The sequence below is a fragment of the Sparus aurata genome, chromosome 19 (assembly GCF_900880675.1).
Source record: "Sparus aurata chromosome 19, fSpaAur1.1, whole genome shotgun sequence".
In the NCBI taxonomy this organism is placed as follows: domain Eukaryota; kingdom Metazoa; phylum Chordata; class Actinopteri; order Spariformes; family Sparidae; genus Sparus; species Sparus aurata.
In genome coordinates, this window is record NC_044205.1 from 15,016,635 (window position 1) to 15,042,149 (window position 25,515).

A 25,515-nucleotide genomic window follows, 5' to 3' on the forward strand; every position below is an offset into this window, starting at 1 on the left:
GCTTCTGCTCGGTCATGGAGCTCAACTCCATTTGTAAAGGCTTTTCTGCGGACAGGAGAGAGCCAGATGTAGCCTTAATGTTGAAAGGGGCATGGCGACTGGAGCAACTTTTAACATACAATTCAATCAGTGATCAACGAGCCCCGTGGTTCGAGGGACGCGTAAGAGGCGACCAGCGCGAGTCTCCGCTCATTAGGGCTGTTATCCTGCCATGCTGCCCTGTTCTCTGTCGTGTTCATGCAGCCTTTGGCTTCCAACAAGAGGTTTATCTATGAACTATTCATCGGTTTAGAGATCTAAAACTATCTACACATTTCTCAAATGCAAAAGTGTTTGGAGATCATCTCTCTTATATATTAATGCGACGGGATGTTTATAAAGGGTGAGAAAATGCACTTTAAAGGTGCACTGTGTAGTTTTTGGGGAAGAGATTTAATCAGAAGAGAAAGACAACTAAATAAACTCTCTTTGTTTTCTTTACTAAATAAACTAAATAAACAACCGACCTTAAAGGACAACACAGTTTCATACTGTTTTACTTATATGTGGCGGGCCCTGCCGCCTTTCAATCCTCAGTGTTCCGACTCTAAATTTCCCCCAAGAACAGCTTGTTTGTTCAGCTAAGAAAAAAAAAAAAAAATCTGAGTTTGGATTATCACCTTATTAATATTGTTTGAATTTGAATTTCCTTCCCAAAACTACATAGTGCCCCTTTAACTTAACACCATACACTACTCAGGTCGGTGTTGTTTTGTGGCACAGAAGAAATGAAGGCTAGTTTTCAGTTGGAAGCAAAAGTGTAGATGAAGACATGCAGCCTAACTAACCAAACAAGACAAAATGTAACCCCAAACGTATGTTTGTGTGTTGTTGTTGTTTTCTTGGTGGTGACTGACACTTTAGATAAACAAAGCTCAACTTTGAAATTCCTGTTGTTCATTTAAAAAAAAAAACAACAACAACAACAAAAAAAAACAAAAACTGCCTAATCCCATTACATGAATGACTGAACATGTGCCGGGTGTGAGCATGTTTCAACAACCGTCCCGAACATGTCAGGCTATTAACATCATGATTATGATTATCACTCTCTCTTCATTATTATCAATTGATATTGTTGCTTTCTTTCAGATAAAACACATTGATGTATAAATAAAAATCAAACAACGCGCTGAAAATATGAATTGGGAGGACTGCTGTTGATTAAAGGCCTTTAAAAATAAAAGTTTTTCTTGTCAAATCAATATATGATCGTTCTTCAAACCGAACCCTCCTCCACACACACACACACACACGAACACACAAAATCTCATAGTGGTTTCTTTGTTGCAAGCTACAATAAAACAACTTGTTTGCGAAAAAGACACATTATTAGCATCTGAAGGTATGCCTTCAAATCAATTTTTACATATTTTTTGTACAGAGAAACTCTTTAAATTTCACAGTCTATTACCTCGAAAATGGTTAATCTCACTGATTTTGCGGGCCACATTTATTTAAAGGTTGACCTGTGCTGGGGAATGGAATTTCCATTAAAAAGTAGTTTGTGATTGGGCTAAAAAGAGTGAAAAAATGGTCTCTTGTAGAACTATTTACAAAGAATTAAACCATCATTACTGTTTAAAATTAAAAGAATAAATCAGTCCTATGGGGCTATACAATTAGTTGACAATCATCCTTTACTTTGGCTGATTAAAATGTTCCACGGTCTGGACACTAATATCTGGACACTGGTTCTCTTTATAATGTTGAGAACATTACACACTATAGGGGGATTTGAACACTGGCCACAAGCGGCGGTGACCTTTGACCCCTCATACCAGGGAGTTAGGACAAGGAGCCCAGGCTTGATTGGGGATAAAAGCTACCAACACACACACACACACACACACACACACACACAATCAGAGGACCTCCTCCACCGCTGCAACCACACTGACACATCAAAAATGTATTTAATTTGCAACATTCACACACAGGAGAAGACGTAATCCTTCTTTAAGACTGACTGAAAGAGAGCTGGATTTCCACCGGAGGCCTGCGTGTATTCAGGCCACAGCTTGTTGATTATTGATCACTGTGTCAGTACTGAAGTCGACAGATATTCTCACCTACAGCCCTTCTTGTTCAGTCTGGGCTACACGTCAAACGTCAGACGGATGGGAAGAAACGTGGCCCGCTGCCTCGCTGCAGGGTGTGCAGGCAGGAGACACCATGCCTCAAAATCACATTTGAGCTGGATGAGATTCCTTTCTTCTCCTCTTCAAGTGAAGTTTCTTAAATTGGGTGGTTGAGAAATATAATAGGACACTTTTTTTTTTTCAAGGGGCTGTCTGGGCCTTTGCCAGATAAGGTTTCAGCCAACTTTTTTTCCAGCCGCTTCTTTATATTGAGTGTTCAGGATGTGGGACAAAGGGGAAAGCTGTGAGTTCGGGACTCATTGTAACTAACTGCTTATTTAGGCCCAATTTGAGGTGTGCTCAACTTAGAATGAAAAATAGGTAGAAGTGCCCTTTAAAAATCATTAAGGTATTTCTATAGTGCCCATAAATGCACCAAGGGTCATATTAAATTTATCACTTTATCCTGTGCTAGAGATTTAAAATGTGGCGGTTATGTTTATATATTTTTATTTTTTATTTTTTAAAGTTAGTTCTGTCCATCTTAGCATCACAGCAACTGGTGAGACTGTCATGGACACAAATTCTGACCTTTCTAGCGACTGTCAGGATATTTCGTGCGTGCAACACGTTTTCTCCGCCTGAATGAAACACTCCATGTGAGAGAAAGTTCCCTTTGCTTAAGGAGCACGGAGAGCTCGTGATTTTGGTTTTAGGTTAGAGTCTGTTTTTCAAGTAGTGCTTTAAATCTTTAGGGTTCGTGGACACAGACACGAATTCTCCATGTTAAAGTCGTGCTGGGCTGTCACGGAAAACACTGAGAATTCGTGCCACGGAACACGATTCCTTTAGGTAACATGCACTGCCTTGAGCTATCAGTTTATGGTTATTTTGTAACCTTATACAGCATCAGCAGAATGTTTCATTTGCCGTAAAATACTGATATTGTTTAACGTCGTGATGTTCCTGTAATCTGCTGATCTGATGTCTTTCTTTCCTGTGATATTAACAGTCATGTAATATCCTGTTAAACGCGTTTTCTGATGTGTTTTTTCTGCTCTCCGGCCCTTCCTGTCAGACCCTGGTGATCCTGCTCTGATAAGATCTGCATGTTACAGTGGATCCTCCTTAATAATTTGGCCTGATTGAGGCTTGTTTGGAGGGTAATACGAGCCCGCAGAGCTCCCTCTCCTCCCCCCGGGGGAGAGGAAAGGGCGACAGAGTCCGTCAAATAGGTTTTAAGATAAGGATGTTTAACTTCTATGCTACGCGTTGAAGCACAGAGGCGAGCTATATTATAAGGGTGCTTTTCATGCTTTAAAGCTGTAGAATCAAATATATGCGTTTTTCTTATAGACCCATTAAAGGTGCTGTTTATTTTTAAGTTTATTTTTGAGTCTTATTCCCAACTCGTCAAATAATGACACTCGGGGTTTCTAAAATCGTCAAAAACTGACGTTTTGGGATGAAGGCAAAAAGCGTCAGTTTTCTGAGAAGTTAGGAATGAGACTCAAAAATCAGCTTTTCTTACAAATAGGACCTTCAAACCATCCGTGCTCTGTTGTCTGTCTGCGCGATTACCTCAGCCATTTCCTCTCGTTAGTATCCATTCGTGAATTTTAGGTCGTTGCTAGATCGTCACTTATCAATATGTGACCTTTCTGCAGACGATTTGGTTTATCCTGAACTTCGAAAAATTTTTCAGGCCTCCTGTTTGGATTCTCGGTCCAGCAGCTTGTAAATGAGCAGAGGGAGTTTAGGACCAGGCAACGACTGAGTGACTTGAACAGCACAAAGACAAGAATCAGGTAGGCCTATGTTTAAAAAAAAAAAAAAGAAAGAAAGAAAAAGAAAAAACATCATCGGGTCCCAGGAGCGTTTGTCCCTGAAGACAGCTGATTGGATAACAACTTAGGCTACGTCTTAATTGTGAGTTCGGCCTCATTAATTGACTTACACACAGTGGAAAATGTCATTTATTTCTGTGTTTATGTACCTCAAGAGCACATGGGGCAAGAACAGAACACACAATAATGAATGCACAGGCTGAAGCAGAACATGTGTCAGGTATGGACTTTTATTTAAATGGGGGCACCTATTTAGCTTTAGCTTTGGCTGATCCTGTTGTAAAGGTTATATTAATTTTAAACATAGACTGGGGATTGAAATAAAGTTTGGCAGTTTGAGATTCTGCTGTTGTTTGCTGTAAAATTACAAATAACATGCCCATACATTTGCAGATAACGTTTCCAGTTTAAGCTCCTGTTTAAAAAGAAGGTGACACATGATGACGTAGGGCTTTTGACTAACGGGACATAGGACATTATATATATATTTTTTATATATGGGTCCATTACTTTACTAAATTCATTCAAAATCTGCAATAAGTCGTTTCTTATTCATGTTTGACAGAAGGATGAAAGTCCTGTGTTACAGATTAACACAAAAACACTCAAACTACTGCACAGCCACAATAATCAGCTGCTTGAAATATAAAGTTTACATGTGAGTAAAATTTAAAATACATAAAAGTGAATAGATTAGAGAAGAATAAAGCCAAAACACGCTGCTTCATTTCTGTGAAAGGTTCTAAACAGCCTCTTCTCCCCTCTCCTGAGTCTTCCTTGGATTAAAACACTTTATTTTTCCACATGATTCATTTGCTTTTTATTGAGGCTCGGCTCGTCCCTTCGCCTCTCGCTGCCATGACGGCCTAATCTGCTGCTTATCTTGTTTCATTTCTGTTTTGGCAACATGACGCAGCTCGTTTTCTCGTCCGCTTCCGAATAGAAAACGTTGGCCTGAGTCCATTTTTTTTGAAGACATCACAGAGCTGATAAAACGAACAGCCTGTGGTCGCAGATAATTCATATTTAGATAGAGACCACGGAGGAGGTAAGAGGACATCCGTGGCCACACCTGGACATCTTTATCAGTTGTTTGCGCGTGATTTTATTTAAAAAATGGCCGTGCCATTGCTTCAGAGTGAGGTTTGGTCAGAGGGGGTTGTGGGTCCTGTATTTATTTTAGGCTCCCAGAGACTCTCTTCATGAAAACCTTCCAGCGTACGACTTCTTTATCAAATTCATTAATAGATTGGAAAAAAAAAAAAAGTATCCGAGCTTCTGTGTGGCTCACTGTTCTGAAAGTGGTGTCTGCTGAGATCAAAGATGAATGAACTAAATAATAGATCAATTAGTAGAAAAGTCCTCTGAAATGCGAGGCAAAGGGAGCCTCCTGAAAGCCAAGAAATAATTTGGTATGAAAAGCGGAAGCCTGTCGGATCTATTTTTGGCGGAGGGGCAGCCACTGAACGAGTTTTCTTCAAATATTTACACCCAGATGAAGAGAACTTCAGTCTGTGATGGGGCTGCTGAATAAAGAGGTGGAAGTCCAGTCAAGGATCATCACATGGACGGCTTGGATTATTTGTTCATCTTCGTGTGGAGGTGTAACTCTTTAATTTCCTCTCATAGGGTTTTATGTCAGCTGATAAACACGCACAAATATATGCAAATACAAAGGTGTGAAGGCTGAATTAACGGGCTGCTTTTCCTTCCAGCACGTCCCTGTTTTTTTTGTTTTTTTTGCGACAACCCTTCCGCTGACATTATCTATATTTGATATCGCCCCGGCTCCGCACAGGGCGCAAGAGTCCGCTGAACCGGTCCCTCCAGCGGTCTCCGCGTCCTCGGAGAGACCCCGCGCACTTTGCCTGTTTTATTGCGACTCCCACCGTTACGCAGCGCCGCAGCGCCGATCCACCAGCTTCCCCTCCCTTTTATTTGACAGATTTCGTTGACTTGGCGGTTTGTTAATTGTGTCACCGCGTGTGCACGTTGAAAACCCAGCGTGCGCTTAACGAATGAGGCAGGTTATTGGAGGTATACCGGTCCCGGGGTGGGCTTTATATACACTGTCACGGGGCACAACCCTGCATATTGATGTGAGGGGTTGGGTTAAGAAAATGCTCCTCAGACCTCCAGGAGGTGCTTGAATGGACTCCGGGGGGTCCCACGGCCAACAATACTTAATGAATTTTCACTATTAATTAATAAATACAAGAACGATCCTGATTTATAATACCGAATCATGAGGTGCCACATTTTAATATTTCAACCAATGTGCTGTGCCGTTAATCTATATTTGAGTAACAATAAAGCTTACCACCATTTATTTTTTCTTTTTTTGGTGAAATAAAATGTGATTGGTTTGTGTTTCCGTGTGTCCGCGCGCTGGGTTTTTTTTTCACTGCGTCCAAACGTTCGGCCGGACACGAAACGAAATCGTCCAAATATGCGCGTATTCCGCATGAAAAATGGACAGAAAATGTGTTTGATTCCCCCCGCTGTGCCTCTCTCCGGTACAGTCAGCCCGAGGAGATGGCGCGGTCTCAAAGCGCCCCCTGCCGGCCGCGCCGAGGAGCGCGCAATTCTCTTAAAGGGGATGTCTGGGAAACCGGAAGAGTTTTTTAAGGTGGAGCGGTGGAGTTAGCAGCACTGCGAGGACGGGTTTTTTTCACCGAAGGGCTCACAGGGCAAACTGGTCTGTTTTTGTATCTTTTTAAAAAAATGTATATTTCAGTCCAACAGCTTTTAGGTGTTCTGCAAAAAATGAAGTGCGTCATGAGAGGGAATTCGTGCTGCAGCTTCCGGTCATACCTTTGTAAAAAGAAAAAAAAAAAAAACAAGTTCAAAATGGGCTACCACTGCTGGTGAGATCATTTTCAGATTTTTTTTTTGGAAGAATTTCCTTGAGTTAAGACAATAAATGGCGTCCCCGGCGCAAGAGCAGAGGCACCTTGACGCACTAATGCGCACAGGTGACGCTCAGGTGTAACACATGTCACCATTTTTGTCCCTTTTACGCGTCAGAAAAAAATCTAATTTGAACGCTCCGGCATGAACGATTGATTCAGCTCATGGTGCGTGTTATTCTGCTTTGCAGGCTTAATGGCTCAGATGACAGCCTAACTGTTTAATAAAACACGTTGTCGCCACATTTTATAAATAAGATACGTGATCACTTCAGGACGAGTTTGAAGACTCCCAGTTGGCGTTTTTTTTTTTTTCTTTTCTTTTTTTTTTAAATGCTGGTGAAACAACAGAGATCAGTTCTGGCCCTGAAGTGGTCCAGTCGGCTTCAAACGGGCTGTTGGACAATAACGGGTCAGTAACTGGATTTGCTCCGTGGCTCGTGTCTCACGCGTTGCTGTAAAGGAATAATTCCCCGTTGTTTCTTCTCATCCAGTTTGAGGCCTTTCCAAAGCACCTGGGCACGGGGCCAGGTCACTCTCGGGCCAGTTGGATCTATCCAAACGAGGCGGTGTGATGACAACAGATGAACAGCGTCATTTTATTCACATCTCTGGATTAAAAGAGTGCACGAGGCTGGAGGTGGGGGAAAAAAAGATCACCCGTTCCTCTATTCTTTCTTCTTTTTTTCTTTCTTTTTGTTTGTTTGTTTGATGTGGTATTTTCTGTGCCTCATTTGAACGCATCATTTTTGCAGCGTTCGTGACAGAAGAGGCAGCAACGCAGGTCTGGAGGGGGCAGACTCGTTTGCAACTGTGCGTGTGACACATGGCGTTAAAAAATAAAATAACTCTGAAGCAGAAGAATCCCATTTAAAGGGCAGATCCACATTTATTTAGATTCTTCACCCTCGTGACACAACAGGCATGAAACACAGTAAAAAAAAAAAAAAAAAAAAAAAAATTCAAGAAAGTGCCGCAGGGTGAGTTCACAGCAGCATCACCGGATACGCGCAACGCCACGGCCTCTGGTATGAAACTCTCACCTATGTGGATGCTTAATTTGCATACAGTCTCTGTGTTCACACCTCCAGCACCCACACACACACACGCACACCTTGTACTGTATGCAGTGTGCGGCCTCAGTGCACTTCCTGTCCTTCTGTCCTCCTCGTCAGCTCGTTTTCTCTCTCGGGCCTCAGACATGTTCGCTGTTGTCGTCTGCACGCTCATTTTTCATCGCTTGTCCGCGGCGGCGCCTGCTCCGTGGTTCACGGGGTGCGTCAGCGCCGGCAGTGCGGGGCTCCGAGCACCCGAAGGCGCCCGTGACCTTGACCCGGTAGCCTGCTCCGTGCGCTGCCTGGATGAGGGGTGAGTTTTTTTCGGTGGGATGGGGGCCGGGGGGAGACTGTACAAGAACACGTTGAGTCAGGTGGATTTCAGCTGAATTTGTTTGCGCCATGGTCGATGGGGGGTTGCTGAGAAAATCCACCTCATGTTATTAAAAAAATAAAAATAAAGTCCCTATTGGGGACCCCAGGATTTCTACATGTTGACACCAATAACTTGGAGTAGAGTTTAAAAATCAGATTTAAAAAAACAAAAAAAAACACAGTCCTGCATTTGTGCAGCTGTGTTGTTCTGAAGTCTTTTAAAACACATTTAATTTCAAACACCAGAGCAGTTTGAAAAATATATATAAATGATGTGGAAGTCCACATTTCCCTGTGTTTTGTTCTGTCTTTGAAGGGGGCGTAAAAACATGAAATTATAATCTTTTTTGCCTTTCTTGCTTTTTCATAAAGCCCTCAATATTAAAATACAGTGGCCGCCTTGGAGATATTGGCAGACTTCATGTTGGAAATGTCTATTTTTATTCTTTGCAATCACATGTGGCTTATTGCTGCAAACAAAAGAAACAAGCTCCACTGATTTTTGCTCACCCTCCTTCTAAAAGTGCCTCATGACATCCCTACATGTGCCCTGAATTTTGTATAACTGTGTTCAGGAGAGTGCTGTATTAACTGTCAGTATATGATGTTGAAGGTTCCAGGTTGCAGCCGTGAGCTCAGAGGGTTGTTATTGTGGCAGCCGGCAGCACGGTTTGGTGTCCTGCCAGTGTTTCAACTCATCTTCCAGTGGAGAGACAAAGGACGTCACAGGGGAAGAAAGACAGAGGTGAGACAGACTGCTGCCTCTTCCTTTGTCTTTCTGTGCCCAACCATGTCTTCTCTTGATCTGTTGTGTCTGACAGACCTATGTGTTGTCCGTCTGAGTGAAACATTATATTCAAATGTGTGTAAACTGAGCTGGCATATGCATGTCACAGCCCCTCACACTTTTTGTGTTTGACCTGTGCTGAATGCTTTAAATCTAAATTTTTTTCTTTTCTTTTCTTTCCTTTTCCAGCATCCTCTCCTTGCCTGTAGGAGATGGACGGGGATGTGTGGCTCTCTACAGAACTGAAGGACCGTTTCTGCACAGGGTTCGTCTGTCTAACTCTCCACACAGAGTGCAGGCTGGGAAGACTTTTGTTGTGAAAGTTTCAGGAAACCTGACTGGACGCCCTGACCAGCCCACAGGTCAGCTGCTGCTGTATTTTACACACATGTAGTTCTGACCATGCAGTGTGGAAATTATTCTATTATCTTTATTGACTCAACATGTGTTCTCTGTGTCTCTGTTGCAAATTTTTTCAATTTATTTATTGGCTGTTGAATCTTCTTCATGGTTTAACATTAAACAATCTGAGTTTTTGCTTAACTGGAATTTCATATATTATCAGTTATATTACATATAATTACAGTACATGTATCATATTATTTACTATCTTAAATAATAATTAGCGTTATTGAGACTATTACAAAGAGAAAGTGTGTTTGTCCATGCACAGTGCTGCGCTAACCGTAGGCAGAATTTTAAAAAGATAGAATTTATGTAGTCTTTATGTGTTGCTTTTTTTATATAACATTTTTTAAAAGGTTCAATTGTTTCACAAAAAATTATGTACCTGGAAAAAAAAGGGAAAGCCACTCTGGAAAAACTCTTCATGTTTGGTTCTCAACTTAAGACAAGCTAAATGAGGTTAAGTGCCCCTTTTATCGACTGTGGACATATAGTATAACGTGGTGAAAAATTATCAACAAAAACTATTTCAATTTCACCACATTTTAAAATACCTAATTACATAAACATAAATATATACAATGGTGTAATTCAATTGTACTTCTTGTTAAAGAGTTTTTGTATTAAAGAACATATTTACATCCAGAGAAAACATATCCAAATAAATGATTAATGTTTATATGATTATTGAAAAATATCTGTGGCACATATCACTGTTACTGTTTCCTGTTTCAAACAAGTTTTTCTGTGATCTTTAGGGATTCTGGCTCTGCGAAGGCAAGACTTCTCTTACGTCACCGTTGAGATTCAGGAAACGACCCATAAAGGTCAAAGTTCACGTCGTGTCAACGTGCTGGCTGACGGCTCCTTTGTTGTGTCGTCTCGCTGGATTTTGGAAACGCCGGGAAAATATGAACTCGGTGAGTCAGCAAGAACAGAACAGTTTGTTAAATAAGATGGTGAATAAATAGTCAACTAATATTCAATATTATAATGCAGTAATCCTCTCTTCTTCTTCTCCTCTCTTATCTTGACACTTTCTGTTTAGACGTCATTGTCTCCAACCCCCTCTCCACGCTCTCCTCCACCCTCCACCTCTCCGTCTTTCAGCCCCCGGTGATCTCTGTGCTTCACGGCCCCATGGGCGTCCCCTCCTGCATCCCTTTCCTGCCCCAAGACTCTAACAGTGTTAAAGTGGAGGCGGTGTACCTGGGCGACCCTGTCACACTGCAGGCAGACGTGGGCGATGGTCTAGCTGAGGAGTTTTCTTGGTGGTTTACTCACAAGGAAAAAGAGACAAACATGGAGGATCAGAGGACAGTTTGCACTCACAGCTCTGACTGTGCGAACGGCACTGTGGTAAGTATGGCTGAGACACTAAATTAAAGGTTTTTAATTTGAGGCTTTTCAAATTGATCACTATGTATTTTTTTTTTCAGTCCAATAATGGATTTTTCTCTAGTGACTCAACACAACTCCATCTCAGTCTATGCGTAATGAAGCAAAGACAACAAGAGTTCTCTTTTATTTTTTTGTTTCTTATTTTTTAAGTGTAGAATTGATTCCCAATGAATTTATAGTCCAGCCTGTTTGTGACTGCTTTATAATATTACAACCCTTTCAATGAAAAAAAAACAACCAAAAACAATATCTGCCTTTCAAAGTTTCTCATTAGCTTCACTTATGGATTTATGGCACATTTTCTTTTTTTTTTAAATAACCGGGCTTGCTTAAAAATGTGTACGACTGTATGTGTATGATAATTACATTCAAGATTTATGATTGATTATATGTTGTTGTCAGGTTTAGTGAGAAAAATATGCTACAATATGCATTTTATTGGAATCATGAAGGCGTCTCATCAGATATAACACAGACACTGGCACAAATTGTTCACACATAATAAACATCTATTACATTTTTTACTTATTTTAAATAATGTTTATTTATGTGGGGTCAAGGGTCAACACCTAAAATGGTAAAAGTTCTCATAAGCATCATAACCAGTCAATAATAGGCAACTATCAAATTAATTATTTTGCGCAGTCTTTTTAGGACATGATCAAATCTGATCCACGCGTGTTTCTTTGATCACTATAATTACACACAGTGAGGGGTTGCAACCAAATATGATAGCTCATTTTGCATGTGAGAACCAAAACTACTGATATCCCCACTTCATGTGAAAATCGTATTTAAACAGCAGGTAGAACGCCAGTGTTCGACAGGCACTGATAGGGTTAAAGAGAGAAATGCTGTAATATAAAAATAAATGAGAGAAAAAGAAAAAAAAGAGAGAAAAAAAGAATGAAAGCAAAAAAATATATTAAATCTGAAATGTTCCTCACTGACTCACCGTCATGTTTTCAATCTGATTTACTAAAAACTCAAATTCTAAATGCCTCCAGGACTGGACCTTTGAAACGGAGGGAGTTTACAGGGTGTCAGTGAACGCCTCAGGTGCTTTTGGATGGACACAGGAGAGAATACATGTTGTGAGTACTGTGCCTTCATTCACTGAAATGTTATTCTAATGTTTAATATTGATTGACAGTGATAAGGCTGGTTATATTTTGAATTTGTGTTATAGTCAAAAAAATAAATGAAACCCCAAAAAAGCAGCAATAGGTTGGTCAGTCTCCCAATAATTAAGACCTTATGACACCAAGCCCACTGGTTCACACACAAAGATACATAAATCTAAAGTAAACATTTCCGAATATTAAAGTTGTATTTAAAAAAAAAGTAATTTCTTAAAACAGCTGGGCACTGCAGTAATTTAGTAAATGTTACTCATTTCAAATTGAGCATTTTTTGGGGGACTATTTCTAGCTGTGGATTAATACACAGAGTTAGTTAATATATACAGCAGCAGTCTTTTTGCTCATGTTTATAATGGATTAAAAGATGTGGTTGGTGATATTTTAGATTTGTACCATTGTCAACAAAACCTATTGAAAGACCAAAACCAAACATGTGTTAGCCTGTCTCTCAATACTTTATGACTTCCCCTGCCTGTTTGTGGCTCTCAGCACAAGACCCACTGGCTCCTACTAAAAATGTCCCAAAAATGGAGTTTCAGTTTTTTTTTTTCGTTTTTTTTTTTTTTAAAAAAGACACTGTAATTTCCTAATACAGCTGGGCACTGTAGTTTTTAAACAATTGTTACATAAACAGAATCAAATTGCACATTTGTTAGGGACTATTTTCAGGTCTTGATTAATAATAATTTGTTGTTTTAGGAAGTATTCACCACAGCAGTCTTATCCTCATGTTTTTGTCCTACTGGCTAAAAACCCATAAAAAGACCAAAACCAAAAATATCTAGTCTGTCTCTCAAAGATTTAGGACTTACCCAGCCTGTCTGTGGCTCACCGCACCAAGCCCATTGGTTACCTCTGAAAACATAAATCTTGAAACATGTGTCCAATATATATATATAAAGTTTGACCGACAGTGTGTGAAGGCGTCACTTGGCACGCTGAAGCCTGAGGCGAAAAGTTAGTGAAGAATTCCATATATATATATATATATATATATATATATACACACACACATATATAACAGGCTGGGTGCTGTAGTTTTTAGCAAATGTTTCTCAAACCGGAGAAAATTGAGCATTTGTAGGGGACTATTTTCAGCTGCGGATTAATACACAATTGGAGAATTAGCATGCAGTTGCAGCAACAAAATGTGGCGTGTGGTGGACGCGTGGCACAGAGTAATTAGATATATCAGATCTTGGCAGCCAGTACATTAGTGGAATCAATTTGCTGATGTTTTGGATTTTCATGGGATTTTTGGTCATTAAGAGAGCTCCAAATGATGACCAAACGCATCCTTTAATCTCAACACTTGCAGGTGGTGGTGCGTCCCACCGTGTCTGACCTCAGAGTGAGTGTATCGGGGAACGAGCCGACTTCAGGAGAGGGTGTTCCTGTCGACGTGGAGCTGTTCGCCACCATGATGCACCTACTCGTCCTCAACCTCACACTGACCGCTGAGCACGGCCGAATTGACAACACAGCTCATATTGATAAAGATGGAAACTGTTCAAGCAAAATGACTCAGCAGGAAAACGGCAGTGATCATGGCTGTAACAACAGGAGCATCAGCTGTGGTCACAGTCTCAATCAAAACCACAATAACATCCGTTGTCATGTTGGCACCCATTTATATCTACTGTCTGACACCTATCTCAACAACTACAACCGCTCCAGCTGCCATTTGAACCTCCATCTTTGCTGCTGCCTTGACCCCTCTGCAGGACAGCATCACCTTACAGCTTCTGTTCTCTCCACTTGGGATCCTCCGTCAGTGCTGCTCTCTGACACCTTGATGTTGTACAAGAATATATGTGCACTGAGGCCTTCTGGGAGCTGGAAGTCAGAAGTTTCAACACACGTAGAATTCAGCCTGGAGGTCCTCAGCAATGCCAGCCGAGTGGGGTCGAGAGTGATCTGGACCTTTAGTTTGGACGATGACATCGTTTTGAACAGGACAACCGAAGAGTGGAGCATAAAAGCGTCTCTTTCACTGGCAGGCTGTTATAAAGTGACAGTTGAGGCCTTTAACCCAGTCAGCTCTGCATCATTCTCCACACACATCCTTGCCCAAGATCAAGTAGGAGGGTTGGTGTTAAATGCTCCAAGCATGATCGCAGCAAATCAAAAAGACTCTGTTCTATTCAGCGTCACAGCAGGGTCAAATGTGACCCTGTCTCTGCTGGTGAATGCAGCACTGCTGTACAGAAACAGCAGTTACACGACAGGAGAGCAGGCGACAGTGGTTTTGCTTTGCAACCACACAGAGACGGTTGTGGTGGAGCTTCGAGCTGAGAACCGAGTGTCTTCTCAGAAGAAAAGCCTGAGGCTGTGTGTGAAGGGAAACAGAAAGCCGTCACCGCAAGTTAGAGTTAATCCAACGTGGCAACCACCTACCAGTCAGAGTCCTGTTCACAGCCCGGCTGACAGAGGTGAGGGATTTCTAACACCCGCTGAGCATTTGGACTTTAATTAAGCATTTCAAAAAAAGTGAAACTTTTTTTATTTTGATATAAATGTCTCACATTCTTTATTTAATCACTATTCAGATCTTTAATCTTCACATTTCTTGAATTAATTGATAATTCATTTTTCTCACATTCTTTCAGGCAGATTTAGTTCAATAAAGGTCTCATTCTTTTATTTGAATGTGATACTGCTAAGCTCTTGAGGACCAGCTTTTATTTTCTGGCTTTGGTTCATGCATCTTTAATGCTGTCGAAGAGAATGGAGTGTTTGTTTAACGCTCATGTATCGTCTTCTAATCTATCGCTGACAGTGTAGAGAAGGTTACTTTTAAAATTGAAAAAGCTAAACATTACTTGTTAGCCTGTTTAAAATGTAATTAGCAACTATTCTAATTGCTCCATTGAAGTGATCTAGGCTAACCTGTTACATTTAGTTACTTTTTAAGCACTTTTCCAATAAATGTTTTAAACCAAGCTACAGGAAAGTCCATTTGTCAGGCATGAGGCACTGCAAATGCAAACAAGAGAACCAATCAAAAGCAATGCTGAAAATGTGCTAGTAACTGTAATTTGATTGCATATTTTTTCCTCAGTAACTGTAAAGGATTACTTTACATTTATTTTGCAATGTAATAATAAAATGTTATGAATATAAATACAATGTGATGACTGATTTGTCCCCTGACAGTGCGGATTTATGCATCAAAGCAAGCCTACCCCACAAATACAGATGTAACCTTCCAGGCTGTGACTGAAGTAGCAGACCCCGTGGAGTTCCTCTGGCACTTTGGAGACTCGACGTCGGCCAGAACCACCTCAAGGACCACCACCACAAGATACCACAAACCTGGCAGGTATGGGGAAACAGCTGACGTATTCAATACAAGGCGAAGATGCACCTTTGACTCCTGTAACGCTTGACTTGATCAGTGTACTCCAAATAACTAAAATACTGTTTCAGATTAATTCGGTTAAATGCACTCCCTTACATCAAGAATCCACAATCGCCATTTGTAAATTCTGCACTGATATAGCCATTTCATTGTTAGCAGGTTGACATATTGAAAATATATCTATAATGATACTAAATAGTTTTTGCCTTGTTGCTGTCTTTAAATGTGTTTTCCCATTATCACTTTTTATTTTTGCATCTTTGTTATCTTGTCATTTCAGTCTAGTATTACCCAGATAAAACCATTTTTGATACCAAAATATTACCTGGTTATTACTTTGGAAAATATATCATATATTATTATTTATTACCTCTTTTTTTTATTGAACTATTTGTCCACTCCTACCATGTAATTAATCAGCTGTAATGTGAAGTGTTACCTGTACATTAAACATATACTAGGGCATGTAAACAAAGTGCTGTGTGTGTAGAGTTTTAGTAATAGATCCTCATATCCAAAAAACCTTAAAATCCTTAATGTTAAAGTTGTTTATATTGCTAAAAAAAAGACATGTTAGCAGTAAGAGTTGTACCTCTCCCTTTCGTTTCACTGCAGGTATGATGTAGTTGCAGTCATGTCAAGCGGCCGGACCTCCTTCACCTCCGATGCGTTCCCGCTGGTGGTCCAGAGAGCAGTGAAGCTCAACCGTCTGATGCACCAGGCGTCTGTCCTGCAGAACCAAATGGCGACAGTGAGTTGTCGGGTCAACATGGGGACCAACGTTAGCTTCCTGTGGAGCTTCGGAGACGGATCATCCAGACTGGGACAGAGCACAGAGCAGCACATCTTCCACAGGTGAAGTTCACTGTCAGTGTTGATGTTTTCCAGATATATTCAGTTCAGTTCACAACTTTATTACAGACTCAAGGTCCAGATCATAGACAAGACATTTCACAAGATAAATAACATACAAACTGGGATTGGTAGTGTGTAGTGTGAAACCTTTATGTGTGATAAAACCAAGATGATTTCATTTTAAGGGACATTAAGTTGGCAAATACACGTATACGATTTATTAAAACCGCTTCGAAAGTACTCCTGCAGCACCAAACATCTGTTTTATGTATTAGTATTGGTGCACATGTTTTTTGATATAATAGCTTCTATAATAAGATATTATATTTTGGTCAGAATTCTTTAACAAAACTAATAACTATTGATAATTGAAGCATTCTTATCCAAAATGTTTGTTTCTGTTACCTGTTTATGTAAAAATATAACATTCATTATTCTTATTTTCTTATTATTTATTTTCATTATTTTCTTGACATAACAATACATTTTGTTAAATACTAATACTTCTCCTACTAATAATTGTAAGATAATAATACATTATTTTTGTTATATTTAAAGTGATTGTTGTGTATCTTGTTGATGCACCTCAATTGTTTTATAGGTATTGTCCTTTTATATGTGTTGTATTTTATATTGTAATCAGGATACTGCAAAAGAGAGCTTGCTCTCACTTCATTTTGAAAAATAAAACAGTTATAATTTAAACATCAGTATCTGCCTCAAAAATCCAGCGCCCGTCGAGCTACAGTGTCTAATTATTTGGACCCGATGACCTTGAATTTCCCCTCCTAGATCTTGATATAATGAACCTCTTTTTCATTTTTCTTTGGTTACCTGTTAATCTTAAATATCTGCCTCACTGCAATGTGTGTTTCTGCTCGTGTGTATTCACTGTATGTGCTTCTTTACTCTCTTCAGCACAGGAGAGTTCACAGTGACGGTAACCGTGTCCAACCTGGTCAGCTCCGCCTCCCTAAGCAGTCACATCTTTGCCGTGGACCGGCCCTGTCAGCCTCCACCAGTCAAACACATGGGGCCTCTTAAAATACAGGTGCTGTATATTTTCCTCAACCTTAATGTGTTTCTGTGATACGGTATCCAAAAAGATAATTACAATTCGTCATCTTCTCATCTCCTTCCCTCTTCAAGGTGCGGAGATACGAGGTGATCCGTCTTGGGGTGACCTATGAGACGGAAGTGGATTGTGACGTTTCAGGAGGCCTTCGCTACACCTGGACCTTGTCGGACTCTGCAGGACGGGACTTCCCTTTGCCCCTCGTAGACACGCACAGACAGAGCCTGGTACTGCCCAGCTACATCCTGCGTTATGACACCTACACTGCCAGAGCCAGGGTGAGTGACAGACGCTCTGGACCTCAAACTGGGATCTGGGGCTCTTTATAAATGTGAGGGTGGCTTGACTGAACATATCTGTCACTGCCCTGCAGGTTCAGGTCATTGGAAGCGTGGTGTACAGTAACTACAGCGTGAGAGTGCAGGTGATGCCGAGCCCTCTTGTGGCCTTCATCCAGGGCGGCACCAACGTCTTCATCAGGAACAGGAACACCACTGTGGTCGCGCTGGACGGGCAGAGATCTTACGACCCGGACTTCCCCATGAGCCCAGTCAGGTACGGAAGAACTTCAGTGGGTGTAATTTGTCTCAACCTAAGGGAAAATTTAACTCAACTGAACAATGTCTGATTTTCTCTCCGCAGCTTCAGTTGGTCATGTAAGCCAGTCAGCTCCATCGCCAGCTCCTGTTTCCACCGAGACGTTCCCACCTCGTTCCCCGTGGTCACATTTCCAGCTACATTTCTGAAGCAGAACTTTGACCAGTTCCAGTTCACGCTCACCATCCACAGCGGCGAGCGCTCAGCTTCGTCAGAGACCTTCCTCACGCTGACAGCGAACGTGATCGGGTGAGCGTTTACAAAGAAAATCCCTATTGGCCAAGCACTGTATCCGACGACTATGAATGTGCATTAACAGAAAACACACTGGGCTTTTTCCCCTTCTTGGCTGCTTTGAAGTGAAGTTTCAAGTAACAAGTACCGTGCCTTGACTCGTGTGTTTGACTGTTTCCAATCCAGGAGGCTGTCAGTGTACTGCCCTCACTGCCAGGGAGAGCACGTGAACTGGGATCAGTCTTTCTCTGTCAGCGCCTCGTGTGAAGGCTGTGATATTGACCCGAGCTACATCCAGTACTCCTGGCGCCTCTTTTCAGTCAATGTGTCCTCCAAGCCTCTCATAGAAGGTAAAAAAATATATATATAAATATATATATATATATTGAACATGTGACGTAAAATTGCCTTTTTTTAAAAATTTGCAAGAAATAAATCTCACCGGAGTTCTTTTCTGTTCTGCTCTAGTCCCGTTTTGTTACGCAGTGGATCTCACTGCTCCATCCACCGTTATAGAGGGTCCTGCCACTTCCCCTCAGACCTCTGTGACTACCACCCACAATTCCTCCGAATCCAGCATCCAGAAGCTAGATCTGAACGTGACCGGCAGCGGAACATTATCAGAGAATGCCAGGAAGAAGACGACTGTGGCTGGTGTGTAATTAAATGTGACTGGTGCGAGAAAGACAGAGACCTTGGTGCTGTAAAAGCAGATTGTACCGAAATAGGAATAAAGATAGTGAGACCCTCTCTTGTCCTCCTCGTACAGGTTTCACAGAACCAGAGCCTGAGCCGTTCTCTTCAGGATCAGGTAAGCTGTGTAAACTGTCATGGTTAAGCTGTTTTAAATTAAATCAATCGATCCTGTGGGTGGACTTTGTGAAGAAAAGTGCGAAATAGCATCTACCATGCTCACAACGTTCAGCTCAAAAGCATTCAACGAGGAAAATCAACAAGAGCTAATGACACGCAAGGTCACAGTAACAGTAAAATGGACAGTTTATGAATTATTTAACAGCTTATCCTCTTTATGTCCAGGAGAGGAGCCCTTTTATCACCCTCTGGGGGAGTTTGACCCTCCGGAGCCTTTGTACTCTCCCAGTGAATACCAGCCCCTCGCCCTTGACAACAGCGGCGTCCTATATTTAGACCACTTTGGCCAGAGTGACGTTATCAGCAAATTCACAATTGATTCCTCCGCTGACTGGGAGTTTTCCTCCCCCGTTTTGGAGAGCGGTGGCTCGGGAGGTCGATCAGGTGAGACGAAAGTGAGCTGAGATGTGTGCAGCTGTGAAGCCGCTCTGGTGTAGAAAGCACAAGAAATCAATCAAAATCACACCACTGTTTCATTTGATGCCTGAGAGACAGAATTTGAGGCGCTGCAACCCTGTACACTTAATTTCAGTTGTACTGCCAAGGGATCATTATCACTCTAAAGTATCATTTGAATAAGTGCTTATTTTACTCTGACGCTTTTCTGATGTTTAACAATAAGAGCAGAGCATCTTCATAGGTGACTGGGTACCACACCTGGCTAAAATTAGCACAAAAGAAAGGCATCACCGACAAAGACTGTCTTGCATTCATTTAATTAATCGCACTGATTTTTATTTGAACTTAAACTAAACCATCTTATCTTTAAATTCAATCCTGTGCAGGTTTTCAGTGTGTGATTTTAAAAATGAGTCTTCGACAGATTTGGATTACGATGTTCCCTGGATGACCGCAGAGGAGGGAGACCCGGGAGTTTCAGCAGGAAGACCAACAGGTACAGCTCGTGTCTCTATTTGCTAAGAATCACTAGTGTGGGAGGTCGTGCGTTAACACGTGTATGTATTCAGGTGTGGATGGTGAGAACCTCAGTCCAGGAGATGATTCGGTGTCTGAGCCGTCGTTACATGAAGACGAGGGGAGTGATCTGGTAGATTCCAGGCCGTCTGTCGTGAACCAGGAGCCGATCTTGCTCGATTTATCTCGAGACCTGGTAGACAGAGGACTTTTTGAGTCTTACACTTACACAGGTACGTTATTCAGGAATCTCCCAGACACCCATTTCCTTTGTTTTTTCACCCTCTCTCTTTAGTCATCGTTTTCTCTCTTTCAATCTCTCTTTCCAGGAATCTCCTCCTCTTTGCTTGATTTCAGGCCTTTCAGTCTGAGGCCTGGGAGCAGGTACATGTTGGAGGTCGCTGCCAGTAAGTTTCACAGCACTTAAGGATATGATGTGATTGTCATTCCTTCAAGATCAGCCATTTATTTTTCCAAATCAAAATAAAAGGGATGGATCTTTATGCTAACCTGATTTTCATCCGTTGTACTCAGAATCTGATGATGGCCTTCTGGGCCGGACTCAGCTATTCTTAAGAACCAACCCTGCTCCGAAAGGCATGACGTGCCAGGTGCAACCAGCGGAAGGAAGGGAGTTATACACACACTTCAGCATCTTCTGCGCCTCCGGGAAAGAGGTATCTCCTGTCTTACAGAGCGAAAACACACCCATGCACACACAAAGAAAGTTCCTTCACATGTGAGACAAATGTGACTCTCCTTTTAAAAGGGAGGGCCTTCAGCTTTGTACACTTAATGGATTAAAGAATACTCTCATGGCCAGATCATTTAAGGGAACTTGAAAAGGTTATGAACTCAAAAAACTTAGCGGTTTTGATCTTCAGTTAAGGTCATATTCTTATTTATAGGCTACATTTCAACTCTCATGTGTTTGTTTGGATGTGTGTGTGCTGAAGGACCTAGTGTATAAGTACAGCATCCATGCAGGCGACGGACCACCCAGGGTTCTGTACCAGGGGAGAGACTTCGAGTACTACTTCAGTCTTCCTTCTGGTGACCCCAGCGATGACTATAAAGGTAAACACACACACACATTGATTTATGACGCACAGTGTGCAAGCATACGTTGTCATGACAATGTATCGCAGGGATTTCCTTTTCATTCATTGCGTGATTGATTTTTGCTCCTGCAGTGACTATTTACACGGAGATCAGAAGCAGCAAGTACGGGGCGGCAACTAAACCCTGTCCTGTCACAGTTCGAGTCCGACCAAGCTTCTTCAGAGACAACTCTTCTTCTTCTTCTTCTTCTTCTTCTTCTTCTTCTTCTTCTTCTTCTTCTTCTTCTACTTCTTCTTCTACTTCTTCTTCTTCTTCTTCTTCTTCTTCCCATCTTGATCCAGATCTGGAGCTGTAAGTGTCATCATGTCAACACGTCACACCAGGATATGTTATGTTGAAGTATTTTTGTTTTTTAAGAGCATTACTGTTTGTACAGCCCTACTATAAAGGTACAGTCCATTAGTGCCAGAAAGCTTTTAATATGTGTGTCTTTTTAATTATTAGTAGTACCACACACGTGATTAAAAGGAACACAAAAGATATGCGTATATGTGACAAGGCAATACAAACAAACAGTGACAACATCCAACAAATAACGACAACAAAAAAGAATAGAAATACAGATAAACTTAACCAATAAGAAGTAAGAATCCTGCATTAAAATTTCTAAAAAAAACGACTAGACCTTTGATTAACTTGTTGAGTTGTGTTCTTTCTCACCCCAAATGTTTCCAACTATGCTCAAACAGAGAAATCCATAAGCTTACTCAAAGTAACGCTGAGTGTGATCACGTCGTTAGGGAAGTTGACGAACGAGATTTAAGTTGAATGAAACTTTTAAACATTAGGCGCCTGAATCACATCAGAGATTGTCATCAGCAGTGTCGGTTGTTTAACGGTGCATACATCATCAGTGAAGCAAATCTGACCGCAGGAACATTTGCGTTTACTTCCGTGCAGTGTTTATCTGCCGCGAAATGCCAGTTTACTGTACACTAGCCGCAAGCTGAAGTTTAGTGAGCAACACCAAGGGTGTGTGCGTGTGGTTAAAAATTCTAAATTTAAAAATTCTCCCTCCTCTGTTTTATTATTTAATCCCAGTATTGCTGTGATATTAAGTATCTCTTTTGTCCAGTTCAGAGTCTGGCCTGAGGAACCTGTCGGCTCTGGTGCAGCTTGGGAACAGTGTGGAGGTCCGTAACTACATCAGTCTACTCGCCGGCATTCTGAACAGACTCAGCCTGGACGCCGAGGCCAACACGCCTGCGCAGAGACGCACACGCAGTATCCTCATTCGCACAATGTGTGAGCTCGAGAGCAGAGAACAGGTGCACACGCACACGCAAAGAATTATACTAAACTGAAAGATTAACACAACCACAGTTTAGATGTCAACAAATCATCTCTAACACGGTGTGTTACACGCTCTATCACACAGATTTCAACAAACTTTTACTACCACTACATGTCTTTTTTTTAATCCCAGGCATCAATGGTGGACATCATCTGCATCCTCAAACACCTTTTACAAGCTACTAGTCAGGTAAGTGGAAGATTGTCTCCTTTTATGCACTTTCTTCGATATAGACGCCGACAGGTTCAAGCTGAAAGATGAAAATTGTTTCTCACATTTGCTTGATCCCATTTAGGTGACATTTGCAAGTGCGAGACAGGTGACACTTCATGTTCAGGCCATCTCGGACGGAATTTCAGAGTCCGGCGCTCCAGTGTGGTACTATCTGGACGAGAAGACGCTCCATACCCTGATCGTGCTGCTCTCGAATAGCCTACAAGCTGCTGTCAGATATGATGACTTCACACCGGAAATGTCCAACAGTGCTGATGTTAAACTGCCATTAGAATCAGACTCAAGTGAGGAAAACAGTGGTGTTTACATCAGGAAGGGAGGATCGATTTCAAAGCAGGTGGTGCAGCTTGTAGGTGATACTCTGCAGACCGCTTCAGACATGATGCTGGTGAGAGAAAACAAATATGTTCTTACTTATGAATGAACATGTTGCCTCCATTTATCTCTACTATTAATTCTCGTTTTTTTCCAGAAATACATCATGTTCCATAAGGCCCGGGAACACAGAGTCAACACCGGTTTTATCGCCTTATACGCCGAATACCAAAACCAAACCTCCACGGTCATCAGCAGTGGCTCAGCCGCCTTCTACATGCCTGCCTCCCTGATCCAGCATCTGTTTGGTCGTCACAATGGAGAGATTGAGAGCAGATGGCATCGACCACCGTGTGTTCTCAGCATGCTGACCGAGCTCACGCACAGCCCTTACACCTGGGCCCACTATCCAAGAAGGGTGAGTCTGGCGAGATGTGATGAACATATTTATTAAAAGGCTAAGGCATTGCTCTAATTTTTCTTCTGCTGATTTCCAGCTGAGCGGACCGGTGATCGACCTGAGTCTGTACGAATGCAGCACGAGGAGGAAGATCTCTGTTCGCTCCCTCGTGCAGCCGATAAACGTTGAGATACAACAACCGGCAAGAAACGTACGTCGCTGTCTCTTCTTTTCCTGTTGCTCTGCACGCGTTGACTCCATTTGTAATAAGTCACTACAGTAAAGCACAGTGCAAAAAGCACAGTTGGTAGTTTGCAGACGTGGTGAAGTAGCGTGGGATCATGGGAGTTGGTGTCTTCACTGTTGAACAACCCGGCAGGAATGTACACGGGAGATGTGATGTTTTAAAGCTTTGTTAACGGTTGTAGATAACCACGTGTTCACATCCATTCTGCAGAAGAGCTCTGTGCATGAGTACGTCCTCCAGCGCTGCGGGGTCAACTACCACAGCTTCAACATTACCCAGGAGCACTTGCAGCAGGTCATCCAGCTGAGTGTGGCGTTCACCCCGCCACTCAGCAAGCCATTTCCCATCCTGCTGCTCTTCAGGTAGACTTGCAGCTGCCATCATCATCTTTTTTAAATTAGCCTTTGAGTAAAAACAAAAACAAACCATGAGTCTCTGTTGTGGCAGGATGTTTGAGAGGCCGACTCCCAGCATGCACCACCTGCACAGGACTCACCGCTGGGAGAGTAACACCACACAGTTCACCCTGCCCTCATCCTACCTCAGTGGTAAGAAATGTCCCCGGTGTTTAAGCTCTGTCCCTCGTTCTCCCTCCCGGTCTCCCTGTGTTTCATATTCCTGATCATTATATAAAGTATGCAGCACTTTAATCAACCTCACCTTTTTGAAAACAATATTTATACAGAATGTGTAACTTACTTTGCAGAAATTTAGTCCATTCATATAAATCATGTAGAGAGTTTAAGTCAGCAGGAGTCTAGAGTATTTTTTTCATTCAGGTGCACCAGCACATAATCAAGGTGCACCCAGTAATACATTTATTTTCTTAACATATTATGTAAATGATTGTAAACAGGCGCATAGAGGCGCAGAGGCATGTGTGCCTTCATTTAAATAACAGCACGCACAACAAGACATTGAGGTCATTTTGAATATTTAAAGTGATTACAAGGAACTTTTTAGTGTTTCTGTCTCGTGATTCCTCTCGTAAATGACCTGTAACAGCAAAGCAGACCATCAGCGCAAAAGACTGCTATTTTTATATTGCTATCATTAACGCCTGCGCTCGGGTCTGACCACATATATCAGTATGTATCAGCAGTATGTCAAGTAGACAAATAGCCACTCTTGCAATTGTGAAGTTATGTTTACATTATCAAAGAGGTATCATGTTAAAAATACCTATCATGGCTATAATCCAAATGTCAAAAGCCTATTTTCTGTGTTTTGGTGACAGGAAATGATAAGAGAGAAAACCAGTTGTGATCACACCAGAGATTATGAGTTTTTGTCACCATCTGACAACCTTCTAATGTCACCAAGACAATCCTCACTTGTTATTATTGTCTGACAGTAGGCCTATTAGCGTGTTTTGAAACTTTCGGTTCTGGAGTAACTAAAGCATATAAATGATAGCTGCAGGGGTGGCTCACCTGGCCTTGCTGAATGCTGATTTGGGGAAAGCCCCCAGACACAAGCACCTGAGTGAAGAGGTGAGCTACACTCTCACAGTGGAGAGCAGCTTGTGTTTGTCCTGGGACAACCACCAGGGGGCCTGGACACACCACGGCTGCAGGACACAGCCAGCAGACATGACCACTGCTGTCAGCTGCAGGTAAACCGTGGACTAAACACACAAACACTCACGCACATGCAAGAAGCAACTGTACAAGTTGAAGATTCACACAGCTGAATCGCTCTTTTCTTGTTTGTCTCAGTTGTCACCAGTTGAGGCCGCTGACTGTGGTGCAGCACCGGATCCACAGCAGCCATGACGCAACCGATCTGGACCCGTTCCTAAGGTGACCTCATCCTGAGACTGAAATACATTTAACCAGAGAAAACAATACAACGAAGACAGTGTGATAATCAGCGTCATAGTGATCAGTTTCCAAGAGTGAAAAAGTTTGAAGATGTCCTCCAGCTCCTCCCTCTCTCCCTCTCTGTCATCC

The 25,515-nt window shown here is 41.9% G+C and overlaps 1 protein-coding gene across 7 annotated transcripts in view; it reads left to right on the top strand.

The window, feature by feature from the left end:
- Window positions 1–6,630: 6,630 nt before the first annotated feature.
- Window positions 6,631–25,515, top strand: part of pkd1l1 (polycystin 1 like 1, transient receptor potential channel interacting) — a 31,644-nt gene continuing 12,759 nt past the window's right edge. For 3 of the 7 annotated variants that reach the window (XM_030397590.1, XM_030397589.1, XM_030397593.1), the window contains exons 1-32: window positions 6,631–8,244; window positions 8,920–9,051; window positions 9,283–9,455; window positions 10,257–10,418; window positions 10,547–10,857; window positions 11,907–11,993; window positions 13,360–14,473; window positions 15,198–15,363; window positions 16,018–16,257; window positions 17,176–17,308; window positions 17,407–17,610; window positions 17,706–17,887; window positions 17,975–18,178; window positions 18,350–18,513; window positions 18,632–18,817; window positions 18,933–18,974; window positions 19,202–19,420; window positions 19,860–19,931; window positions 20,005–20,184; window positions 20,281–20,358; window positions 20,486–20,628; window positions 20,908–21,028; window positions 21,145–21,364; window positions 22,149–22,341; window positions 22,500–22,556; window positions 22,663–22,989; window positions 23,074–23,334; window positions 23,414–23,527; window positions 23,774–23,925; window positions 24,011–24,111; window positions 24,980–25,178; window positions 25,282–25,365. In XM_030397590.1, coding sequence (XP_030253450.1) covers window positions 7,907–8,244; window positions 8,920–9,051; window positions 9,283–9,455; window positions 10,257–10,418; window positions 10,547–10,857; window positions 11,907–11,993; window positions 13,360–14,473; window positions 15,198–15,363; window positions 16,018–16,257; window positions 17,176–17,308; window positions 17,407–17,610; window positions 17,706–17,887; window positions 17,975–18,178; window positions 18,350–18,513; window positions 18,632–18,817; window positions 18,933–18,974; window positions 19,202–19,420; window positions 19,860–19,931; window positions 20,005–20,184; window positions 20,281–20,358; window positions 20,486–20,628; window positions 20,908–21,028; window positions 21,145–21,364; window positions 22,149–22,341; window positions 22,500–22,556; window positions 22,663–22,989; window positions 23,074–23,334; window positions 23,414–23,527; window positions 23,774–23,925; window positions 24,011–24,111; window positions 24,980–25,178; window positions 25,282–25,365 — 6,359 coding nt within the window. In that variant the 5' untranslated portion in view covers window positions 6,631–7,906. The remainder of the gene's footprint in view (window positions 8,245–8,919; window positions 9,052–9,282; window positions 9,456–10,256; window positions 10,419–10,546; window positions 10,858–11,906; window positions 11,994–13,359; window positions 14,474–15,197; window positions 15,364–16,017; window positions 16,258–17,175; window positions 17,309–17,406; window positions 17,611–17,705; window positions 17,888–17,974; window positions 18,179–18,349; window positions 18,514–18,631; window positions 18,818–18,932; window positions 18,975–19,201; window positions 19,421–19,859; window positions 19,932–20,004; window positions 20,185–20,280; window positions 20,359–20,485; window positions 20,629–20,907; window positions 21,029–21,144; window positions 21,365–22,148; window positions 22,342–22,499; window positions 22,557–22,662; window positions 22,990–23,073; window positions 23,335–23,413; window positions 23,528–23,773; window positions 23,926–24,010; window positions 24,112–24,979; window positions 25,179–25,281; window positions 25,366–25,515) is intronic. The other 4 variants (XM_030397587.1, XM_030397588.1, XM_030397592.1 and 1 more) reach the window with 4 other exon arrangements.